We start from the raw sequence: 22057 nt of genomic DNA, 5'->3' as shown, positions 1-22057 counted from the left end.
GGCCTGCCTGGGGCCCACCCGCCTGGGGGCACACAGCCAGGAGACTGGAAGGCTGGAATCAGTCCAAAGTCCAGCTGGAGCAAGGGAGACCCCTTCAGCAAGAAGCACAATCGTGCACTCTGTCCAAGGGCATGGATACCTCTCCGTTAACTGTCAGACATGCTAAGAAATGGCTAAAATAACGTAACGCCTAACGTTTATGGAACGCTTAGGAGGGGTCCCGGCACTGTGCAAGGTATTTTAACACGTTACTGCCTAGTAGACACAATCTCGGGAGGAGAGGGGTCAAGAGAATCGTCCAAGGTCCTATGGCTGGGATTTGAGGCAGAAGCACATGTGGCTACTAATTCGGCCTCCTGGAGTCCCTGTGTCTCTGTGCAGCAGGACAAGTCTCCAGTTACACGTCTGTGAGCCCCACGGTGCCGTGGCCACCAGTATGGACGCTGGAGGGGCGACGAATCAAGATCTGTTCCCTCCTCGGCGGTTTTCTTTTTTACTTTTTTAAACACTGTGTGATAAATTTACTTCCTAATGATTTTTGAGTCAACTACAATGACCACAATTTCAAAGTCATTAATAATTCATGACCGAGGGCCATAAACACTATATAATCTCCACAGGCAAGAAACCACGAATACTTGTTAGCGACAAGGCTGAGAATATCTTTGCCAGCTGAACGGAAGTACGTACCCGCTTCGAGCTACGCCTCCCATACGCGTTTCAGAAATGACCGCAGCCCTTCCAAAGCCTGGGTTCCAGCCTTCTTTCCCTCCTCCAGCACCCCACCCCCTGGGGTTTTATCTGTGCCTGTGGCACGGCTCGAGGACTGAGGTGTCCTGGGGCCAGGCAGCCAAGCAGAGCTCAGGGAAGGATCTGAGCTGACAGCCAGGGGTTACTTACTACGGATCAACCACTGGCTTTCACCTGTGGCTGCACACCGGAACCCCTTGGGGGTGGTTACAAAATTCCGAAGCCTGGGTCCCACCCCTGGAGATTCCGATTTAACTGGTTTGACAAGAGGCCTGAACTTCCGGGTATTTCAAAAGCTCCTGGGGATTCTAATGCGCAGCAACGTTGGTGACCACTGCCACGGTGTGGTTGCTGCTCTCTCTTGGCCACCGAGCAGGTGTCTGTGGAGGCAGGCATGGCAGAATGGAGCGCCCCACTGAAAGGAGCTCTCCTCGACACCAGCCATTGCCCGGTATTGCCTTAAGGGAATAAGGCCTCTGTGGTCGTTCTCCATTTTAGCAAAGAAGCCAGAAGTGCGCATTGTTCTGTGAAAATTGTAAATGCGGATGCCTAATTTTTAAAAAAGGTGTAATGGGGGAGGGTGTCTGGGTGGTTCAGTCAGTTAAGCGCCCGACTTCGGCTCAGGTCACGATCTCACAGTCTGTGAGTTCGAGCCCTGCATCGGGGTCTGTGCTGACAGCTCAGAGCCCGGAGCCTGCTTCGGATTCTGTGTCTCCCTCTCTCTCTGCCCCTCCCCCACTCATTTTCCCCCTCTCTCTCTCTCTCTCTCTCTCTCTCTCTCTCTCAAAATAATAAACATTAAAGATTTTTTAAAAAATAAATAAAAAATTGTAATGGAGTCCGGGCCAAATAAAACACATCTCTGGGCTGACTTTGGCTGGCAAGTTCATTGCAAACAGCCTCCCCTCCTCCCCTCACCATGCTGGCCCATGACGGCGTGGAGAAGTTCCTGATCCCAACCCGGGGAGGAAACGGCACGTTCACCTGCCACGGTGTGAGCCGGCCCGTGTCACCTTACCACCGGAGGAACATGAAGAACCTCCCTGTCTGCTTGTTCCCACGAGCTTGTCTTTTCCTTGCCGTTCATGGTGACAGAGTCTGATCTATACCCGGCATCCTGTGTAAGGCACAGAGTGTCAGGAAGAGCAGATTTCACAGGTGGCGTGGGAGGGATGCGGAAAGGGGAGGTAGGTGGAAAAAAGCACGTTATATCAAGATGAGCATCTGCCAGCTTTTGCCATTAGTTTCCTTCTCCTATTTTTCTAACCAAACAAAAGCCCTGTGAGGAGAACCAGCACCCTCTTTTTCAGAAAGGCCTGAAACCATTTTAAATCTCTCAGATATTGTGATAAATATCTCCACTCTCTTGGTTTGTTTGGTTTTTGTTTGTTTGTTTGTTTCTCATTCCAAGCTCTTCGCCAGGCGGGGTGATCTGAAATGCTCTGGGGCAACTGGCAGGATGGGAGTAGCCAAGAAAGCGGCAATTAGGAAGCCCTGTTGCCAAGGAGAAAGACTGAGGAGGAAAAGAGTATCTCAACTAGTTACCCGCTGCCCTGCTTTGTGGATTCCCAGCAAATTTCTTAATGCAGATAAATGGGATGCTGTTACTCTGTGATCAAAAGCCTCGGTGAGGTCGAAACAATTCATGCCTGGCTTGGGAGCGGGGAGCGGGGGGCGGGGGGGTGCTGGTCACCACCCCCCCCCCCAGGTCACGTCACCAAGGGGGGGGACCAGGAGCCTGCGGGCCTGTGCTCACTCCTGTTCCGGGCTCCTCTGCCCCCCCCCCCCCCCCCCAGTCTCTGGAAAGACTTTGCAGGAGACGTGCACATCTGTTCCTGCTTCCAGAAAAATGTTCTTACCAGAAAGGAGTGATGGAATCCACCCCGGCTCAGTTTCTAGAACATCCAGTGGGGCTGACACTTAAATCTTTTTAGTAGCACCAAAGTCCCTAAGTTATCTCTCAGCCCTCGTCCCAGGTAGGCTGCTTGAATGAGAAGAAAACCCACGGTGGCTGTTCTGGCTACAGTTGAGAAAGGAGACGAGAGGGGATGGGATGACAGCCATCGCAAAGGCCCTTTGCAGTCCAACCCCAACCTGCCTCCTCAGAGCTGGTTTGGGAGGCCAACACAGAGGACACAGACATGGAAAGAGAAAGCCCAAGTGTTGTGGCCATTTCTGAGCCCCTGGACCCAGCTCAGCCTGGGAAATTCCTTTTCATTGTTGGAATTATGTCACTTTACAAGCAAGAGTGTTAACACCTAAGTGTTGATGAATTTCAGGATTGGTCGATACTTACGACGAGCCACACGACTGCATACCCATGTACCCCTACACTCGTCCGTGGCTAAAGACTCCAATTCAAACTCCCATGAGCTGGAAGATGTCATCAAAGGGCCCTGCAGTGACCTATGGGTCCTTGCTATCACTGTGTACTCCCAGGCTCAGCTACTCTTGCAACTTTCCCTATTCGTGTCTCTCTGACTTTGACTTTGACCATGCTGCACACCCCGAGACCAGGGCTGTGTCTCTCTCATCCCTGGTGCCGGGCACAGAGCAAGTGGGCTCGGTGTGGCAGGTTTCAAGAAGGGCCACGGTATCTGTAGATTTCTCACCCAGAGGTGAGACCTATTTCCCCACCCCGCGAATCTGGGCTGGCCTTGTGACCTGTTTTAAGGAAACAAAGTAGCGGTAGTGACACCAGCTTGGGGGGGGGGGGGGGGTCCAGCAGCGTCCACTCTTCATGTGTGTGGCCCTGTGAACCTCCACATGAATAAAGCTGGCTGCCTTACTGGCGGACGAGAAAGCATTCAAAGAGAGCTGAAGCACACTACTGATGCTCAGTCATCCCCAAGGCGACACGGCGGCTCACTGCAAAAGCCTAAGGGAGTCCAGCGGAAATCAGCAGACCTGCCCAGCTCCAATGGCCGACCCACAGAATCACCAACTGAATGCACAGTTCTTGTTCCACATCCCTGAAACGTGGGTTTGGGACTACTCAGTTACACAGACAAAGCTAACTGACACACTTCCTAAGAAATTGTCACTACAATGTAGCGACACTTTGGTTGAGAGCTCTAATTGCCAGCTAGCATTTGGTCCCGGATTCAAGCTGGAGACTCAGAGGGAAACAAGAAGGAAATCCAGGAAAACTTATTCACCAGCATGCTCCCTCAGGTGCCTTCAAACAGAGTCCCCTCCCACCCACCCTCACCAGTGACACATTTACCTCCTTTTTCTCCCTCGAGCAGGACCGGCTTCTGTCAGCCTTCCGCGGAATCTGACCTGTGGCAGTTCAAAAGCAGAACCAGAGATTAAGGCTCTTTTAAAACAGCTAGTTTATCACCATGAAAGCTTTTTATTTGCAAACTGAATAGACGGGACCAATCATAATCAAATGATTTTAAGAAAATGTAGCCTATTATTATAGTGGGAAAATGGCATGCTCTTGAAATAGACCAACGGCAAGGAAATGGTAATTCACACGCTCACGTTATTTGACTGTAATGAACAAAGCCTCAGCTCTTTAATCTGGAACATTATCTGCACTCTGCAAGGGCCGACTGTAGATTTCCCAGTCGAATTACATTTTTATTAAATTGTTTGGAATTATATAAAATGCCTTCCACAAAAATGCCTTCCACTGTGCGCATACACATAACCTTTGATGAGTGCACACCAACGTGCTTCACCAAACCCCCAAACTCAACACCTAGGTGATGGTGCAGATGTGAATTAGCAGTAATCACCCGCATCTCCCATATAACAGGTAATTTCAGGGTGAATGTTGCTTTTCTTAGAAAATTGGAAGACTAACATTTGAGAGTGCGCATAAATTCAACAGCTCAACATCATTATGTTTAAAATGCTGTTCCAAATGCAGTTTTCACAACTTTTATGGACATGTCCATTGTAAAAGGATTCCTTGATGGAAAATTAATGGATGGCCTGGGTTTTAAAACACAAAGCGGGAACCTCTGTGCTTTGGCAACGTGTCTTCCAAACTCTCCGGCCTCGCTCTTGGGTGGCGATTTATGAGGAAATCACAGGGTCCCGTGAGCCAAGAGCACGCCAAAGCAGGAGGAAGAAGGCTTAGTGATGACTCATCAAGAGGCAAGAAGTGGGGACCGAGTCTCAGAGGAAAGATGTTTGTGGGTCTACACAGGTGTGGGGGACCTCATAGCTGGTGATAAAGCACAAGTCAAGGGATGATGCTCTTTCCAAGAAAGTGAAAATAAGGGGAAAAGCAAAGGTCCACAGATGACCCTCTGACCATGGCCAAATTTTGGCACCAATATTATAAAAGGATCTAGAAAAGAGGCCGCTGGAGAGTGCATAGACACTGGGTTGTCTGTCTGCTCAGCTCACAGGGACACCCTAAACTGCTTCCTTCTCTCTCACTCTCCTTCCTGTCCTCAGCGGGGAGCTCCCTGGCAGCCATGACGTGGTACAGGACCCCAACCCCAGTATGGCGCACTGGGGATGGGCCCCTGACCCAACCACAGTCGATCAGAATGCCAGCCCCAGGAATTTGACATTGGTTTGGAAAGACAGAGAAGACAGAGGGCCAGAGCAGGGCTATTTCCACCTGTGAACTTTGATGTGGTCGGCACCCTCCTGCCTTGGGGGACAGACTGACACAGAACGCCAAGGCAGAAAGAACAGATCTGAAATTGACTGCATACCTGTCTTTGCGTTCCGCAGACACGCACTTAATGTACCACTGACATGCCGGATGCCAACAGCGGGGGAAGGCCGTATGTGTGTGCGGACAGCGGGTATATGACACCTCTCTGTACTTTCTACTCAATTTTGCTATCAATCTAAAATTGCTCTAAAAAAGCTTATTAATTAAAAAAAGAAAGAAAAGACCCAGAATCAGGGATCAGGTGATCTGGGTCGTTGGGCTAATTTTATCCCAACCTCCTGCCCCCTGATGCTCTGGAGCAGGAACTAGGGTGGACAGCACCCAGAAACCCTTGTCCACACCTGCCCTAGCTGTCAGTCAAGGGACTCGTCGTAGGCCTGAAGGCCAACGAGAGAGGATGACATGTCGGGTGGTAGGGCACGCGGGGCAGCACCAGGAGCCCGAAGACTGGCCTGGAGCTCGAAGGGGACAGAGAGGGTTGGAGACCAGGGTGTTCTACAGAAGCAGTCCCGAGGCGAGTAGGATGCCAGTAGGAGCAAAAAGGGCCCAGAGTGAAGCTGGGGAGAAGGAAAGCAGAGCTAGCCCAGGGGCAAACAAGGCAGTCCCCAGAGCCTGGCTACAGCTCCTCCAATGTTAGTCAGACACATGCCAAGGGACCTGGTCCAGTGGACAGCTGACCAGTTTACGGGAGCTTGGATAAGTCACAGGATCCCACAGGATCTCTCTGGGCCATATTTTCTTCCTATTTTTTTTTTTTAATTAAAAAGAATTTTTTTTAACGTTTATTTTTGAAAGAGACGGGGCATGAGTGGGGAAGGGGCAGAGAGAGAGAGGGCGACACAGAATCCGACGCAGGCTCCTCCGGGCTCTGAGCTGTCAGCACAGAGCCCGAAGCAGGGCTCAAACCTGAGAACCATGAGATCATGACCTGAGCCGAAGTCAGATGCTGAACCGACTGAGTCACCCAGGTGCCCCATTTTATTTTTAAATTTTAAATGAGAGTTAGGCTAAATCACCTCTGGGGTTGCTTTTCATCTCTAAAATTCTGTTATGCCAACAGAGAACAGTAAGAAAAGTCTTAAGGTGGGCCATAAAAACAAAACATTAATACAAAGAACACAAGAGCTTGACTACTGAATTTTGAAAGCAAATCTCTCTCCTGGAGTTCGTTAGAAGCTTCTTATTCATGGGGCGCCTGGGTGGCTCAGTTGCTTATAAGCAACCAACTCTTGATTTCGGCTCAGGTCAAGGTCTTGCGGTTGTGGGATCGAGCTGCGCGTTGGGATCCGCCGTGAGCGTGGAGCCTGCGTGGGATTCTCTCTCTCTCCTTGTCTCTCTGCCTCTTCCCCACTCACGCTCATGCACTCTCTTTCTCTCAAAATAAATAAATAAACTTCAAAAGGAGCTTCTTGTTCATTAAATTGGGAAACAATTTGCTTACTTTCCAGTGAAGAAGATTCACTCTAATTGTACACGCTTGTTCCCTAACGCCTGTGTCCTCAAGCCACTGAGCCCCTCTCTCTCTGTTCCAGGAGGCTCAATGTGGAGACTGCTCCTTCTCACCAAGGACGGAAGAAATGAGATTACATTGCCCCTTGTCTACGGCACTTAGCTTCTCGGAGTATCTTCCTACTTATATCTCGTTTTATTCTCATGACAGTCAGGGAGGGAGGTGGAAGAAGGTGACATTAATATCAATAAATGCTGCTTGCAAAATTAAGGGGGTGTTCCCCTGCATTTTGCAAGGTGACCTGTCAGCTTCAGCCATGAGACGATAAATAAGGCCAAATGTAAATGATACACGTGTACGTCGCGTTACAAAACCGATGTGTGCCTGGGGAAAAGGGAAAAAAAAAAAAAAGGGTGTGAATGCATATGATACTACGCTCCCACTTAGGACTTCAGAGAGATTTTATCCGCACTTTGGATTTATTTTCAATGGTTCGAGGATTCTGACACTTTGGTTTTACTTTGCTCTGGAGGCAGATAATAACATTCATCGCTGCCATTTAGAAGGGAGGTGCATCTTGCTTGGATGCCAGCTTCTGAAGCCAGCAGGCGAGGGAAAACCAGCGTCAAAATTACCCTCAAAAAAGCCTTAAGCCTCCTGTGAAGTGCAGTCCACAGGACACAGCCTTTTACATCCACTGCTGTGGACTACTTAGGATGTGAGATGTACGGTGCGTGATAAAAATACATCTGCCTGATATCATTTGATGGTATTTCTAATTAAATTATTCATATTGTAATTACTCCATTTTTCCTTTAGGGTAGAAGAAGAGTGGCAGCGGGGGAGGCTGAGGACCAGGCACCAAGTTCAAGAACGTGAATGCTCCACTGAACCGGACACCTACTACGTGCCAGGTTCAACGCACAGCCTTCATCCCCCTGCATCCTCAGAACCACTCCTGGAGGTCAGGGGTCAGTGAACTTGTCTTGTAAAAGGCCAGACGGTAAAGATTTTGGCGAGAGAACAGCTACAGACTATATGTACACAAATGGGCACAACTGTGTTCCAATAAAACTTTATTCACAAATGCAGGCTGCAGGCCAGGTGTCACCCCGGTTGGTCACAGTTTGCTGACTCTTGCTTTAGATGGACAGCACCATGGGGCGCTTGGGTGGCTCAGTCAGTAGAGCATCCAACTTCAGCTCAGGTCATGATCTCACAGTTTGTGGGTTCGAGCCCTGCATCGGGCTCTGTGCTGACAGCTCAGTGCCTGGAGCCTGCTTTCAGTGTCTCTCTCTCTCTCTCTGTCTCTCTCTCTCTCTCTCTCTGCCCCTCCCCCACTCATGCTCTCTCACTCTCTCTAAAACAATAAATAAACATTAAAAAAAATAGAGGGACAGTACTACGCCCTTGGCACAAACCAAGGAAGAAATGAGACACAAACTTTGAGTGAGTGAGTGAGCTGCTTTTTCAAGGCCACACAGATGTATCTTGTAAGTGACAGGGCTCAGTGTGCTCCTAATCATGAGCGTCACTGACATTATCACAATCACAAGCATGTTAATCGCCGCCATTACCATGTGAGCTCACCTTAGTGAGGTTTACTATGTGCCCGGCACTGAGCTCAAGGCTAAGTACGGGAACCAACTCATGTGCTCCTCTCAGCTGCCCAAGAAATAGGCACTGTTATTATCCCACTTGTCAGATGCGGTCACTGAGATCCAAAGAGGTTAGGAAGCTTGCCCAGTATCACGCAGCGAGTGACTAGAGAAGCCTCAACCTGGATCTGAGCAGTCTGGCTCCAGAGCCTACGCTCCTAACCACTGGGCCACACTGCTCCTCAGTCAGGGCTTTGAAGACAAATACAAGAACACCAGAACGTGCCGGGGAGGGAGTCTGATTTAAGGAATTCTTTCTGCGATGCAGCTTTTGAGTGTACTTTGCACTCCTAGAGCAATTCATAAGGGGGTTAGATAAAAATGATTCCCCAATTATCCAAGGAGATGGCGTTGCCGGCTAGCCAGGGTAAATGCCATAAAGTGGCCAAAATGGTAAGGCGTGGCATTAGACACTCACTCCCATCTACTCAGGTGAAATGCTCAGCCTTGGCAGAAAGAGTTGGGCTTTGGAGAACAAATTCAGTGGAAAGAGGGGCCATGCAGGGACCTCCCCAGTGCAAAGGAGCTTCGAACAAAGAACTTGTTTCTCTCCACTGGGGTATGGTGCCGCCATTAGGTTACTCAAATGAGCTGATTGCTTCTGTTGTCCAAATACGAGGGCTTATGTTGCTCTCATTTTATGTATCTCTGGAACTTAATTTAAATGACAAATATCTCACTGAAATACCACTTACTCTCACCAATCCGACTGGCAAAAATCAGAGGCTTGACAAGAGAGCGTTGGCGAGAGCTAGGAAGCTGGTGGTTTTGAGCATTGCCGGGGGAAGTACAAAATGACAGACTCCCTTTGGAAAGGTGTTTTGACAATATCCTCAAAAGGACGAATGCATTTTTCCTTTGGGGCTAGCAATATCGCTTCCAGGAATCTACTGTAAAGAATCACCTCCGCGAATGGGAAACAAATGCACAAGGGTATTCACTGTATCACAATTTGCAATAACAACTGTTGGAAATGATGGGTGAGTCCGTCAGTAGGGACTGGCTGAATAGGGTGAATCCACAAATGAAATGGAATGCTGGAAGAAAGAATGGGCAAGCTGCTTATATATAAGACAGTCATATGTCAAGTGAAAAAAAATCAATAGGCAGAAAGTATATGTAGGATGCAATCTTTTCTCTAAGAGGAAAAGAAGACTACATGGGTTCTGTTTGTAAAGAGAACCACCCAGAGGTACATGCACAAATGCAACCGCTCACTGTCACTTTTTTCTGACGTTTATATATTTATTTTGAGGGAGAGAAAGCATGGAAGGGGCAGAGAGAGAGGGAGAGCGAGAGAATCCCAAGCTGGCTCTATACGGTCAGTGCAACACCCAATGCGGGCTGGAACTCATGAACCGTGAGATGATGTACAAGCCTAAATCAAGAGTCGGATGCTTAACCGACTGAACAATCCAGGGTGCCTCACTGTTACTTTTTATATTGTTTTGATTTTTGAATGGTTTGGACCCATTTTCTATCGAGAAAATTAAAAGAAACTTAAAATATTAAATGTCCAAAAGCCAGATTCAAATTAAAAACAAAACAAAACAAAACAATGGGAAACGCTGTAGAATGTTCCCATGAGAGAACCTAAGAGGGTGGTCTACGGGGGGAGAGGGGAGTAGCCTCTGTGAACTTCAGCACCCCGAAGCTTTGCCGGAAAGACAACGCGATATTTAAGGAAAAAGAAAAAAGCAAGAACAAGGAAAGGAAAATCGAGACCTGTCCGGATGGGTTGCCTGGGAATCGTGGTTTCCTGGTGCTTACAGAGCATCTACACGTGTTCCCCCCCCCCCCACCCCCCACAACTCCATGTTCTTCCCCAGGTGAGAGCTCTCTGTCATGCACAACAAAGCCACGTGGCTCAGAGAAGCAAAGTAACTTGCCCAAGGTCACAGAGCAAGGAAGGGGAAGAACCTGGTTAACAACCAGTCATTCTGGCTGCTAATCCAGTGTTCAGTAGACCCTGGTGCCTGCCGGCACCCCCTTGTCAAGCCCAGGAATGGGAGCAGCCCGCCCCCATGTGCCTTCAGCCCCATGCCAGCTTCCTGGACCTTGATCGTGACTTCCACCTACAGCCTTGGTTTTCAAAGATACCTGTGGCAGAGTAAGGAGGCAGGGAGGCGGACCCAGAAGGCTGCCCAGCCTCAAGGGCAATCACTGTTTGGCTCCTGCCGCCTGTTTCCATGCAGGAATGCGGGCCCCGGTCTTGTTGGATCAGATTTTTCCAGAAGTCCAGTCTTAGAAGACAGCTTCTAATTTTTAAATATTGACAATTACAAAAAAAAAAAAATGTAAAGCTCTGTACAGATGCAACAAAACAGGCTTCTAGTTTCTAACCTAATAGGTAACTAGGCAGAAGACTAGAAAATTTTCCATTATTTACCTCGATGCCGCGGAACCATGGCGGGGGGGAGGGGGGCGAGGGGGAGAGCTCTTTAAGGAAATTTCATCATAGCAACAGAAATCTGTTAGACAAAAAGCGTGACTGTTTGGAAGACAGGTAAACGTGGGCTCTGCGACACACTTTCAAATTCTTTCAAATTCCCCATGTGCTGCCTCCAGGCTGGTTCTGGGACTTGAAGTTACATTCTGTCTCCTGAAAGCCCGAAACAATATCCCTGTCACTCTTCCTTTGCATTTTCTGTGTAACTCAAATTCCCGGGACCCAGTTTACTGCCAAATTACCTGAGATAAACAAGTCATGCTAAGATCCTCTTTTCCTCTCCAAACCCAAACAGCAGCTGGCAGCTAGAAATGGTTATTTATAACCTGCACACTGTTATGCACATTTTCTTGTGCACTTCTAAAAATGCTTAGCCGTGCATTCTTTGGCTGCCTTCATAATTAGATGAGAGCCTGGGGACAATGCCGTGCGGTAGCAGAGAAGGTAGGCTCTGGGTCAGCCTGTCTGGCTCAGCTTCTCATTACCTGTTTGGAAACCCCGATACCGTAATTCCATTTCGGTCTATTGTCAGTGTTAAGACAGTACAGATGAAACGATTAGAGCAGTGCCCTGCACACAGTAGGTGATGGGGTTTGGAGTGGGGGTGGGGATCCGGAGCTGATGGCCAAGAAAGAATTCTTGAGATGTCTTTGGGGCAAAAAGCAGATTTATTAAAGCACGGGGACAGGGCCCATGGGCAGAAAGAGCTGCACTGGGGGTGTGAGGAGTACTATGATATACTATGGAGTTGGAGGAGGTAAAGTCAAGAGGAAGTTTCTTAAAAGGGATTTTCCATATGCTAAAGCCTCACAGATCACTGGAGGCCTAGCTATTGTCAAGCTAAGGTTGTTTTTCCCTCTAGCAAAGCATTGAGACAGTAGGGAGTTCCTGGAGAAGGTTTTACTCTGCCTGCCCTCAAGTGTTTGTCACCTGCCTGCAGGTTATAAGGAAATTTAATTTTACCTGCCATTTCCTTCTTGCCTTTGTTCCCCACATCACTATGGAGGGGAGGGTGATGTTGGGGCTCCAGGAAACAAGCCTATAGGTTTCTGGAGATTAGGCTATTGATAAGATTGCCTTTTTCTTGTAATTTACCAAGGTATTTGTAAACGGATGGACTCGTGTCCTGCAGGACTGCGATCTCTATCAGTTAACCATTTGTGTTCCTTCCTTTCCTTTGTTCTTGGGCAGCCAGGAGTCCACGAGGAATATACGTATCCCACCTGGGGGGGGGTGGGGGGATGGGAGGTATGCTAGCTCGTGCTTGGCCTTCGGCTTGCCTTACGCTCCCTCATCAGAAGAGACATCAGTAGACATCCCTGGAGTCTGTGAATGAATGAACGAATGAATGACCAAATTTTTTGAATGGATAAATGCTGGGAGGACAAGAGGTAAGAGTACGAGAAGCTGTAAAGACTTCATCTTCTCTCACAACGTATTTTCCTGATCCTTCCCCCCCTGCTTTTTCTCAGATGGTGAAATGAAATATGACAAAGTGGGTTTAATACACCACTGGAGATAATTGGAAAATATTGATTTTTTTTCATTTGAAACGGTAAAGATAAGAAAGTGCCCCACTTCTGTAATCTAATCAGTGGCTTATGTGACAACATGCTTCCCAGGCTAAAATGTACTTTGGTCGACCTCTGTATCCATCACACAAGTTCCCAAAAGCATTCCAACTACACCCGCCAGCCCAGCCCCATCCTTTCATCCCAGCTCCTGGCTGAATACAAGTGGGGACACGGCGTTTGTGAATCTATGTGAGCATGTGTGTACACATACAAATTAAAGTGTCTTCTCGGTATTTGTGTTCCACCACCCCCCCACCCCAATGATCTGCAAAACAGCCCTGGAAAACGTAAGAAATAATGCATGAGATTCCCCCAGAATCCTAAAGAAAAAGATACATTCCTGCCTCTGACAGCTAATTTTTACTGAGAACCTATTAAGTACTGGGTACCATTTTAAGAGCTTTATTTATGTTTATTTATTTTTGAGAGAGAGAGAGAGAGTGGGGAAGGGGCAGAGAGAGGGGGACAGAGGATCTGAAATGGGCTCTGTGCAGCAGAAAGCTGCATGCAGGGCTCAAACTCACCAACCATGAGATCATGACCTGAGCTGAAGTTGGATGCTTAACTGACTGAGCCATCCAGGGGCTCTGTTAAGGGCTTTATTTTTTAATTTACTTTTTAAAGTAAACTTTTAAAAGTCTTTTTAAATTTGTTTTATTTTAGAGAAAGAGTGAGAGAGAGAGTGCAGGGGTGGGGGAGAGGGACAGAGGGATGGGGGGGGAGAGAGAGAGGGAGAGAGAGAGAGAGGGAGAGAGAGAGGGGGAGAGAGAGAGAGAGAGAGAGAGAGAGAGAGAGAATCTCAAGCAGGCTTCACACTCAGTGCAGAGCCCAAGGTGGGGCTCGATCCCAGGACCGTGGGATCATGACCTGGGCCAAAACCAAAAGAGTCAGATGCTCAACTGACTGAGCCACCCAGGCGCCCCTTAAGGGCTTTAAATAGATGAATTCATATGATTCTCACGGGGCCTTATGACGTAGTCCTCCTATTAATCTCTATTTTATAATTTGAGAGTCCAGGCACTGAGAGATGAAGTAACTAATCTCCCAAGGTCATGTGGCCTCAGGACCAGAACCCCCTTGGTCGGTCTCCACACTCTGCTCCTCCCTCTCCTCTCCAAGATGAGGAAGGCTCACAGAGTGAGCACCTCTAACTTGAACAGGGAGAGCAGGAGAGCGAGTCCAATCCTCTGCCCTGGTTTTTTCAGAGTTGCCTTCTGCAGGCTTAAAATAAAATCTCCACCTCAAATCATGCAAGAGGCAGGACTTCCCACCACAAAGGCTCATCAGGAGGGAGGCTTTGCAATGGCGGCGGGGCGGGTACAGAAACGGAGCCAGGCTGGTTCTCCGGCAAGTGGCCACCTTAACTCCCCAGGCCTCGGCCTCCACATCTGATAAATGACAGCAATCAGACCAGATCGGAAGTTACTCAACTGGCTGAATCCAGGCCACAGACATTTGTTTGGTCTCCATAATGTTTAAAAAAAATTTTTTTTTTGCAGCCAACAGCTTGGGAGATTTCACATTTTAAAATCCTGAGTTCTGGGGGAAAAAAAAAAAAGAAATACTGAGTTCTGGATTGTTTTTGAAAACCTAGAAGATCTGGCAACACCAGGCTTGCCTTCCTGCCTGGCAACAGTTGTCAGGAGCCGGCAGATGGCTGGTATCCTCTGGTTCCTGGCCCCCTAGCTCTCTGTCTCGCTGCCACTTTGGTCTGACAGGCTTCTCCCTACAGTAAAGATGAAAGTGAAGGTCTGTGTGTCCACACCTCTAGCAAAAGTGAGAATCATTACCATCATCATCCTAACTGCAGCTAACACATTTATACTTATCGTATGCCAGGTCCTGATCTAAGGGCTTTGCATCCATGAACGCATTTAATTTTCACAATAACCCCAGGAGATGGAACAATTATTATCTCTTTTCTACAGATGATGGAGGTATGGAAGAGGCTACATGCTTCAAGGAATTAGTAGACGATCGAGTCCTTTATGACATTGAGGAATAGTCCCAGGTATGCAAAGTTCACGTAGGTGTTGAAAGAATCTGACATCAAGCAGCATAATGAAATAAACCCCAGTCACTGTGGTCATTTACATTACCTGCCTGGACCCTGCAGGCTTCTAAACCTGTATTCCTGCACGGGATCCTCAGAGTTTGGAAATCTATCAGATTCCCTGGACTAGATCTTTTAAGTCCCTCCTGGATCTAACTGTCTGTGATTTTAGGTAGGTTCATAAAAACATAAAAAGGTACATAAATAGTTTGGGGTTCTTGAGAGAGTGTGTGCGTGCGTGCATACACACACACACACACACACACACACACACACACACACACACACACATATCGCATTGCAAGGTCACTCAGAGTTTATAAGAGTGTGGTGGTCCCTGCAGGGCTTCTGTGGTTGGTGACCAGTCATCTGTGATGCCCCACCTTCCTGCCTGGTGCTGCATTTGCCTATAACCCTTCAATGACATGTTAAGTCTCCAGAGAATCCATCAGCTACGGGGGGTCAAGGCAGCATCAGAGTTAGAAATGAGGCAGGAGAGGGGCGCCTGGGTGGCTCAGTCGGTTAAGTGTCCGACTTCAGCTCAGGTCACGATCTCACGGTCCGTGAGTTCAAGCCCCGCGTTGGGCTCTGGGCTGATGGCTCAGAGCCTGGAACCTGCTTCTGATTCTGTGTCTCCCTCTCTCTCTGCCCCTCCCCTGTTCATGCTCTGTCTCTCTCTGTCTCAAAAATAAATAAACGTTAAAAAAAAAAATTAAAAAAAAAAAAAAGAAATGAGGCAGGAGATAGGGGTGATGGTGACTCACTGGGGCAGAAAATGGGGGAAGGGTAAGAATGCTAGCTGAAAAATAGAGGGAGTACAGACTAACAGAGGCCAGGGGTACAGTAAAGGTAGCCAGGTCAAGACATATTATTAGGACTGGGTTGAACTACTCCAAAGGTTTCTGGGAGAAAGAGGAAGATTGAGCTGCAAGGACTTTTTCCCTGCCTGCTTTATGGAGACCAGCTACCCATTCGCTAAGGGACAAATCAGTTCATCTCTTCCCTGATTATGACGTCAGCCCAGCAAACACTCATGTACATCTCCCTGTGCCACTCCTTGGGCCAAGTGTTGGGTGTATAAAGGAACAGGAGTGGGTCTCTATCCCCAAAGAGGAGAAAAGGCTCGGAGCCCAACACCTGTAATATAGCATGGGACATGAGGGCTATGGGATCCTGTCACGTGGGAGGATTAATTCAGCAGATGTCGGTCACCATCATCTACAGCGTGGAGGTGACTTGAAAGAAGGAGACAGCTGGCAGGGAACACAGCAAGGGGAAGGCAGGGAGGTGGAAAAGAATGTAGCGCATGCAAGAAACAGCCAGCTTTCCGAGGTGGCTTGGGCAGGGGTTAATTTCCAGGTGCCCATAGGCTCAGGCGACTATTCTCAATGCAAGAAAAGAGCACTTGATGACAGGTGCCACCAGCCAGAAGAGGTCAAACTGTCATCACATGTCCAAGACCAAGGGGTGACCAATGTTCAGTGCTGGGGACCAGGGCTGTGTGGGAATGCAGGCCCAGCAGGGCCAAAGCACCCTTCTATCAAGAGACTAAATAGCCCCGGTTTTTATGGGAAATCACTATTTTTAAATATGGGAAAACACATCAACGGACCCCGTTCAGCCCAGTATAATACCTCTGGGCAGGAGGGTGGGTGGGTAGGTGGGTATCTAAATATGAGGCTGGAGACCAGCAGACCAACCAAGGGACAGGGGAAGGGAAAGACACTGTTTCCCCAGGGAAATTCTCTGATTTAAGGTGCTGTGTCTGATTTAAAGCTACAAGGGTCAAGCCGTTCAAATCCCACGGGGCATCAGCAGTCAGTCCAGTGCTATTGAGGGCAACTGATACTTCCTTACTCTTATATAAAGTGATCTGTAAACAGCACCAAACTCCAGCTTCCAAGCAACCATACTGCTCCTTGTAAGCCCTCTCTTATGTGTAAACAGAGGAGCAGCCACAGAGTCAGATCCTGAGGGAGCCAAGAGCAAGGGCCAAGGGCAGTGCCTTTTTTTTTTTATTTGCTTTTAAGAGAGAAAGAGAGAGAGAGAGAGCATGGGCAGGGGAGGGACAGAGAAAGAGAGGGAGACAAAGAATCTAAAGCAGGCTCCAGGCTCTGAACTGTCAACACAGAGTCCGATGTGGGGTTCGAACCCATGAACCATGAGATCGTGACCTGGGCGGAAGTCGGCCACTTAACCGACCGAGCCACCCAGGCGTCCCCAGGGCAGTGCCTTTTAAACTGTTTGTTCTTCCACCAGCCTAAGAGGGAGCCTCGCCCCCAGACTCACCCCCTAGGTGAGACGACCTGGCGACACCCTGGCAGGGACAAGTTTGAAACAGGTCTTTGATGACATACTCTAGACATACATTAATTCTAGAGTGTGTGCTTTATTTGGCGGAGTCCTGGTCCTGCTACCCGCTGGCCACGTGGGTGTAAATGGGCCCAGTTACAGTGAGTAGCATATGGAGCTGTCTCAAGCATCAAATCGAATGGATCCCCCATGGAAGGAGTCAGCAAACCTTCCCAGTGAAGGACCAGATAGTAAATACTTCTGGCTTTGTGGGTCATATGGTCTCTGTCACAACAAATCAACTTTGCCAATGAAGCATGGAAACAGCCACAGACCGTGTGCATTTATATGCAGAGGGGGCTTAGCTATGTTCCAATAAAACTTTATTTACAAAAGCAGGCAGTGAGGCAGATTCCTTTGAGAAAGGGGAAGACCTTCACGAATGTCATCTTCCAGGAACTCCCAGGTTGGATTCTAGTTATCTGTTTATGACTGGCTTTCTCACCAGACTATGAAGTTCTTTTTTTTTTTTTTTTTTTTTTTTTTTTTTTTTTAGTTTATTTATTTATTTTGAGAGAGACAGAGACAGAGTGAGTAGGGGAGGGGCAGAGAGAGGGAGAAAGGATCCCAAGCAGGCTCTGCACCATCAGCCCAGAGCCCTACGAGGGGCTCGAACTCACGAGCTGTTGAGACCACGCCCTGAGCTGAAACCAAGAGTTGGACGCTCACCCGACCGAGCCACCCAGGCGTCCCCAGACTATGAAGTTCTTAAGGGCAGGGAATATATCCCCCCTTTTTTTTTCAGATTGAAACTAAGTGAACAAGCATATGCAGCACAGTATGCCACACAGGAATAATTCATAAGGATTCCAACATTGCCCAAGTTAATATGAGAGTAGAATTGTTGCTTCAGATGCCTATGGGGCCCAGGCAGGGAACGCAGGCAATGGAGTTCAGGTAGGTGGCCAGTCAGGTAGGTGCTGTGACAAATTGGAAAGGGCACCTCCCTTCTAAAAGGGTGGTCTCCGTTAGCTCTAGCTGTGAGGAGATTGTTGCCTACAGAATTCTGATCCGGTGCTGATAGACTTCATTGATTTTTAAAGAAAATCCCACAATCAGATGTTTATGAGAAATCTCCCAATCTTCCAATGTTGACAACTCATTCAAAAATTGAAAAAGCAAAACATTAGGGGCCAAGTAAACAGGATTGTGGGCTCATTCGTTCGGAGGCCCCCAGTGTGTAACCTCTGACGTAAAGAATTCGTTTTCAAATTTGCTACATCTTTCTTTTTTTTTTTTAAGGTGAAAAATGCTGGAACTAATATGTTGAAAAAAAGAACTTTACAGGAAGTTTTAAGAGTAATACAATGAACTCCCCTCTACCCTTCACCTGGATCCAGTCTCAATCATCTTGAGATCTCTGGATTCCGGTGCGCAGAAGGCACTGGAATGTGGAGTTACTAAGTGAATGCCCTGAGGAAGAATAAGCAAACCATGCTGTGCCAAGTTCCTGTACGTTAAAATCACAGCTGGAGATGAATACTGGGAAATAGGGAGAGGGGAGAAATGCACCCGACTCAAGGATGGGCGCAAAGAAGGAACGAAGACAGAACAGACCAAGAGATTACATGGACCACATGTTTATTTTGCCCGCTGAATGCTTGCTTTATTTTATTTCATATCGGTTTTTGGCTCGGCTTATTTTACGTAGCAAGAGAAACAGACAAATCACCAGGAGCCCAGGTGAATACCACACCAGAATGAAACAGACCAGGCACGTGGATAGCATACTTCCAACAAAACCTTACTAGTTCGCTCGTCGCCCGTTTTGCAGTTTGGGCTTATTTAGACAAGCTAGGCTAAATTTCATCTCGGCGTTATTAATTCTATGAGAAAGTGTACTAAGCAAATGAACAGTATAAGCAGGGGAAATGTTGAATATTTGCTCTAGGGAGAGCAAAAGCAAATGAACAGCTTTAAAATCCTTTCTAATTATGTTGATGTGCTGAACTTTTGTCTAATTATTATGTTCCTTGAAAACTGAGTAGAAATTTTTTTTTTTTTCCTAAACCATATTTTAAAAGCGCTGGGGGGAAATGTGACTTTAACATAAAGATGAACACTTCAGGGGCAAAAGACTGGGGGCGCCTGGGTGGCTCTGTCTGTTGAGTGTCGGATTTCGGCTCAGATCATGATCTCACAGTTTGTGAGTTCCAGCCCCACATTGGGCTCTGTGCTGACAGCTCAGAGCCTGGAGCCTGCTTCAGATTCTGTGTCTCCCTCTCTCTCTGCCGCACCCCCCCCCCCACCCCCCCGACCCCCGCTCACGCTCTGTCTCTCTCTGTCTCTTGAAAATAAATAAACATCAAAAAAATTAATATATATTCGGGGCAGAAGACTCGCACACTGCCAGTTTACTTTCAGGTAAATACAAAATGTAGCACGTCAGCTTTTCTTTTAAATAAACAGTGAGCTAATTACAAAGATTATTATTTGCTAGAGAGCTTCATCAGATTCCTTCCTCCCTCTTCCGCCAGCTGAAGTCTGCCCATTTGCAGCTAACGACAGCATTAGCTACCACGAGGAGCACTTTTTATATGCCAGACTTGGTGTTAAGAGCATTCATGCATAGTCTTGTTCAATTCACCATTGGGCTAGCAAACAAAACAAAGTAAGCCTTCTCATCAGCTTGACTTTATTGACAGGAAAACTGAAGCTCAGAGGGGTAAGAATCCACATCGAGATATGAATCCACAGATACACGGCCCCCGAAATATACCAGTATTACATTATGATGTACTGCAGAGCCAGATAAAACCTGCCCAAAGTCAAAACCAATGGGTCAGGAAAAATGTTGTGAAAAACCATGGTGATTTGGACATGCAGAATTAACCAAACTACAATCCAGTTTGGGGGTACTTGGTAGATACTTAAGCTTTTGTAAGTTTAGGAAGTAAACATCCTTTTGATAAGGCCTACCTAGTTGGCTAGAATCACAATTCATCACGGTATGCTTCACTTTATCCAACACATATGTGCGTACAAAATTGTTGTGTAAATCTAAGTTTTAAAAATAGTAATGGAAAAAGGGATCCTTTGAATGCTAAATTTTTTTTTAACGTTTATTTATTTTTGAGACAGAGCATGAACGGGGGAGGGTCAGAGAGAGGGAGACACAGAATCTGCAACAGGCTCCAGGCTCTGAGCAGTCAGCACAGAGCCTGGACGCGGGGCTCGAACTCACAGACCGCGAGATCATGACCTGAGCTGAAGTCGGCCACTTAACCGACTGAGCCACCCAGGCGCCCCTTTTGAATGCTAAATCTAATCTTAGGGCAAATGCTTTCTTAAAAGAGAACAAGCTTTTCTTGTTTGTGACCAGTCTGAAAATTAACAGGTTCCTCTATTAGGCCACAGTAATGTTCTAGGAGTGCTGACATGGTAACAGAGCGACAACGTAGACTTCTTGAAAATGGCCTACAGCAATAGTTCTCAAACTATCTTCCACAGACCCTAGGAGGAAGAGAGATCCACAAAGACAAAACTATTCTCACCATAATTCTAAAACTTTTTTTTATTTACATCAGTCAATATTTGCACTGATGATGTGAAAGCAGCGGTAGGTAAAACTGCTTGTGGCCTGAATCTCTACAAGGCAGCAGCACCAAACTGTGTTATTAGTCATTATATTCTTTACTACCACATACTCATGATAAAACAAAACAAAAGAAAAATCATTTTCACCTAAGAATATCCTTATAAAATAGTAGAAATTAATATTATTAAATTTCATTCCTTGAGTACACAACTTTTTAATACTGTGTGTGACAAAATGGGAAGTACACATCGAGCACTTCTGCTATGTGCCAAAGTACAACAGTTGATCCCAGAAAACACTCATGTGCTTGTTTGAGTTACCAGCTGAACTAGCCACGTATGATACTGAATGCCATTTGCACTTAAATGAACAAACTATCATTATTCAAACTTTTCTCAAATATATAAAAAAAAATGAGTCTGTCCCAAATACCCAACTGACAGTGTTTGTTGCCCAAATGAAAACTTGTTTCTTACTACCTTGAGTTTAACAGCTTATATGGTAGTTATATTAACAAATGTGATTTTTTTATATCATAATGACATTCTATTTGATATTAATAATGGAATTTTTAAAATGTCAACATTTGGAAGATTTGTATAACTCGGCAAATCAACATTTCCTAAATGACAAACATTTAATGTAACAAAATCATACATGGGTAAAATATCCAACCAAAGGGCATGATAAACCAATGGATTTTAATGCAATAGAGTATAAAAGTTCACCAATATGGTTTCAGATGCCACACTGTACATAACCTTCAAGAATTACAACTTGCTAAGTCTTGGTGTAGCATCAAAAAAGAATGGTATTTGAAAAGGCAATTAAAATAGTCCCTGCTCCAACTATATATCTGTGTGAGGCCAGACTTTGCTCATATACATCAGCCAGAAAACACATGTTTGGTTGCCAAAGCCGAAATGAGAGTCTAGCTATTTTCTATCAAGCCAGACATTGAAGAGATTTAAGAAAATGTAAAATAATGCTACTACTACTCTTCCTACTACTTTTGGGGGCGGGGGCGCAAAGCTATGTTTCATTAAAATTATTATTTATATTCAGAAGTAATGGGTTCATGGTTATTTTTAAATAAGTTGATAAGTGGATGTTTTAAGATTTTCTCAGCGTTAATTTCTGATATGGTAAATTTCACAGATCTACATAAACAACACTCTTCTGAGGTAAGAGCATAAAGGAGTCCTGAGACCAAAAACATTTGAGAACTGTTGTTCTGTAGAAACATTACATTGATCTTCCCACAAGGCAAACTGCAAATGACATTTTACAGTACCTCTGAAGTACAAAGGGCAAAGCGTCTTTTAAGCGCACATCAGATTATTCAATTAAAAAAAAAAATCCCACACTGCATTAAGTGGATATCACAAAGGAACAAATCCCTGTTAGTGGTGAAATGAGAAAACTGATCTGGATTCTAGCATAGACCCTAACAGTCTGTCTAAACATTAGTCCTCCTGTCTTCAAAATGAGATCCGAGTAGCCTATTTTTAGATTGCTTCCCATGGTCGATTCTCTGATTCTAATCAGGGACCTCTAGACAGTGGCCCACAGGCTCCATCTGGCCTTC

The 22057-nt window shown here is 46.6% G+C and overlaps 1 protein-coding gene across 1 annotated transcript in view; it reads right to left on the bottom strand.

Moving 5' to 3' along the window:
* Window positions 1-22057, bottom strand: part of KATNIP (katanin interacting protein) — a 193418-nt gene that overhangs the window by 170286 nt on the left and 1075 nt on the right. The window contains exon 2 of the mRNA XM_053894412.1: window positions 3977-4032. Within this exon, the coding sequence (XP_053750387.1) occupies window positions 3977-4032 (56 nt within the window). The remainder of the gene's footprint in view (window positions 1-3976; window positions 4033-22057) is intronic.

Source organism: Panthera pardus, unplaced genomic scaffold (genome assembly GCF_024362965.1).
Source record: "Panthera pardus isolate Hobbes unplaced genomic scaffold, ASM2436296v1 HiC_scaffold_5, whole genome shotgun sequence".
Classification (NCBI taxonomy): Eukaryota; Metazoa; Chordata; class Mammalia; order Carnivora; family Felidae; genus Panthera; species Panthera pardus.
Note: the sequence above shows the minus strand (reverse complement) of the source record. Positions and strands in the feature narration are given on the sequence as shown.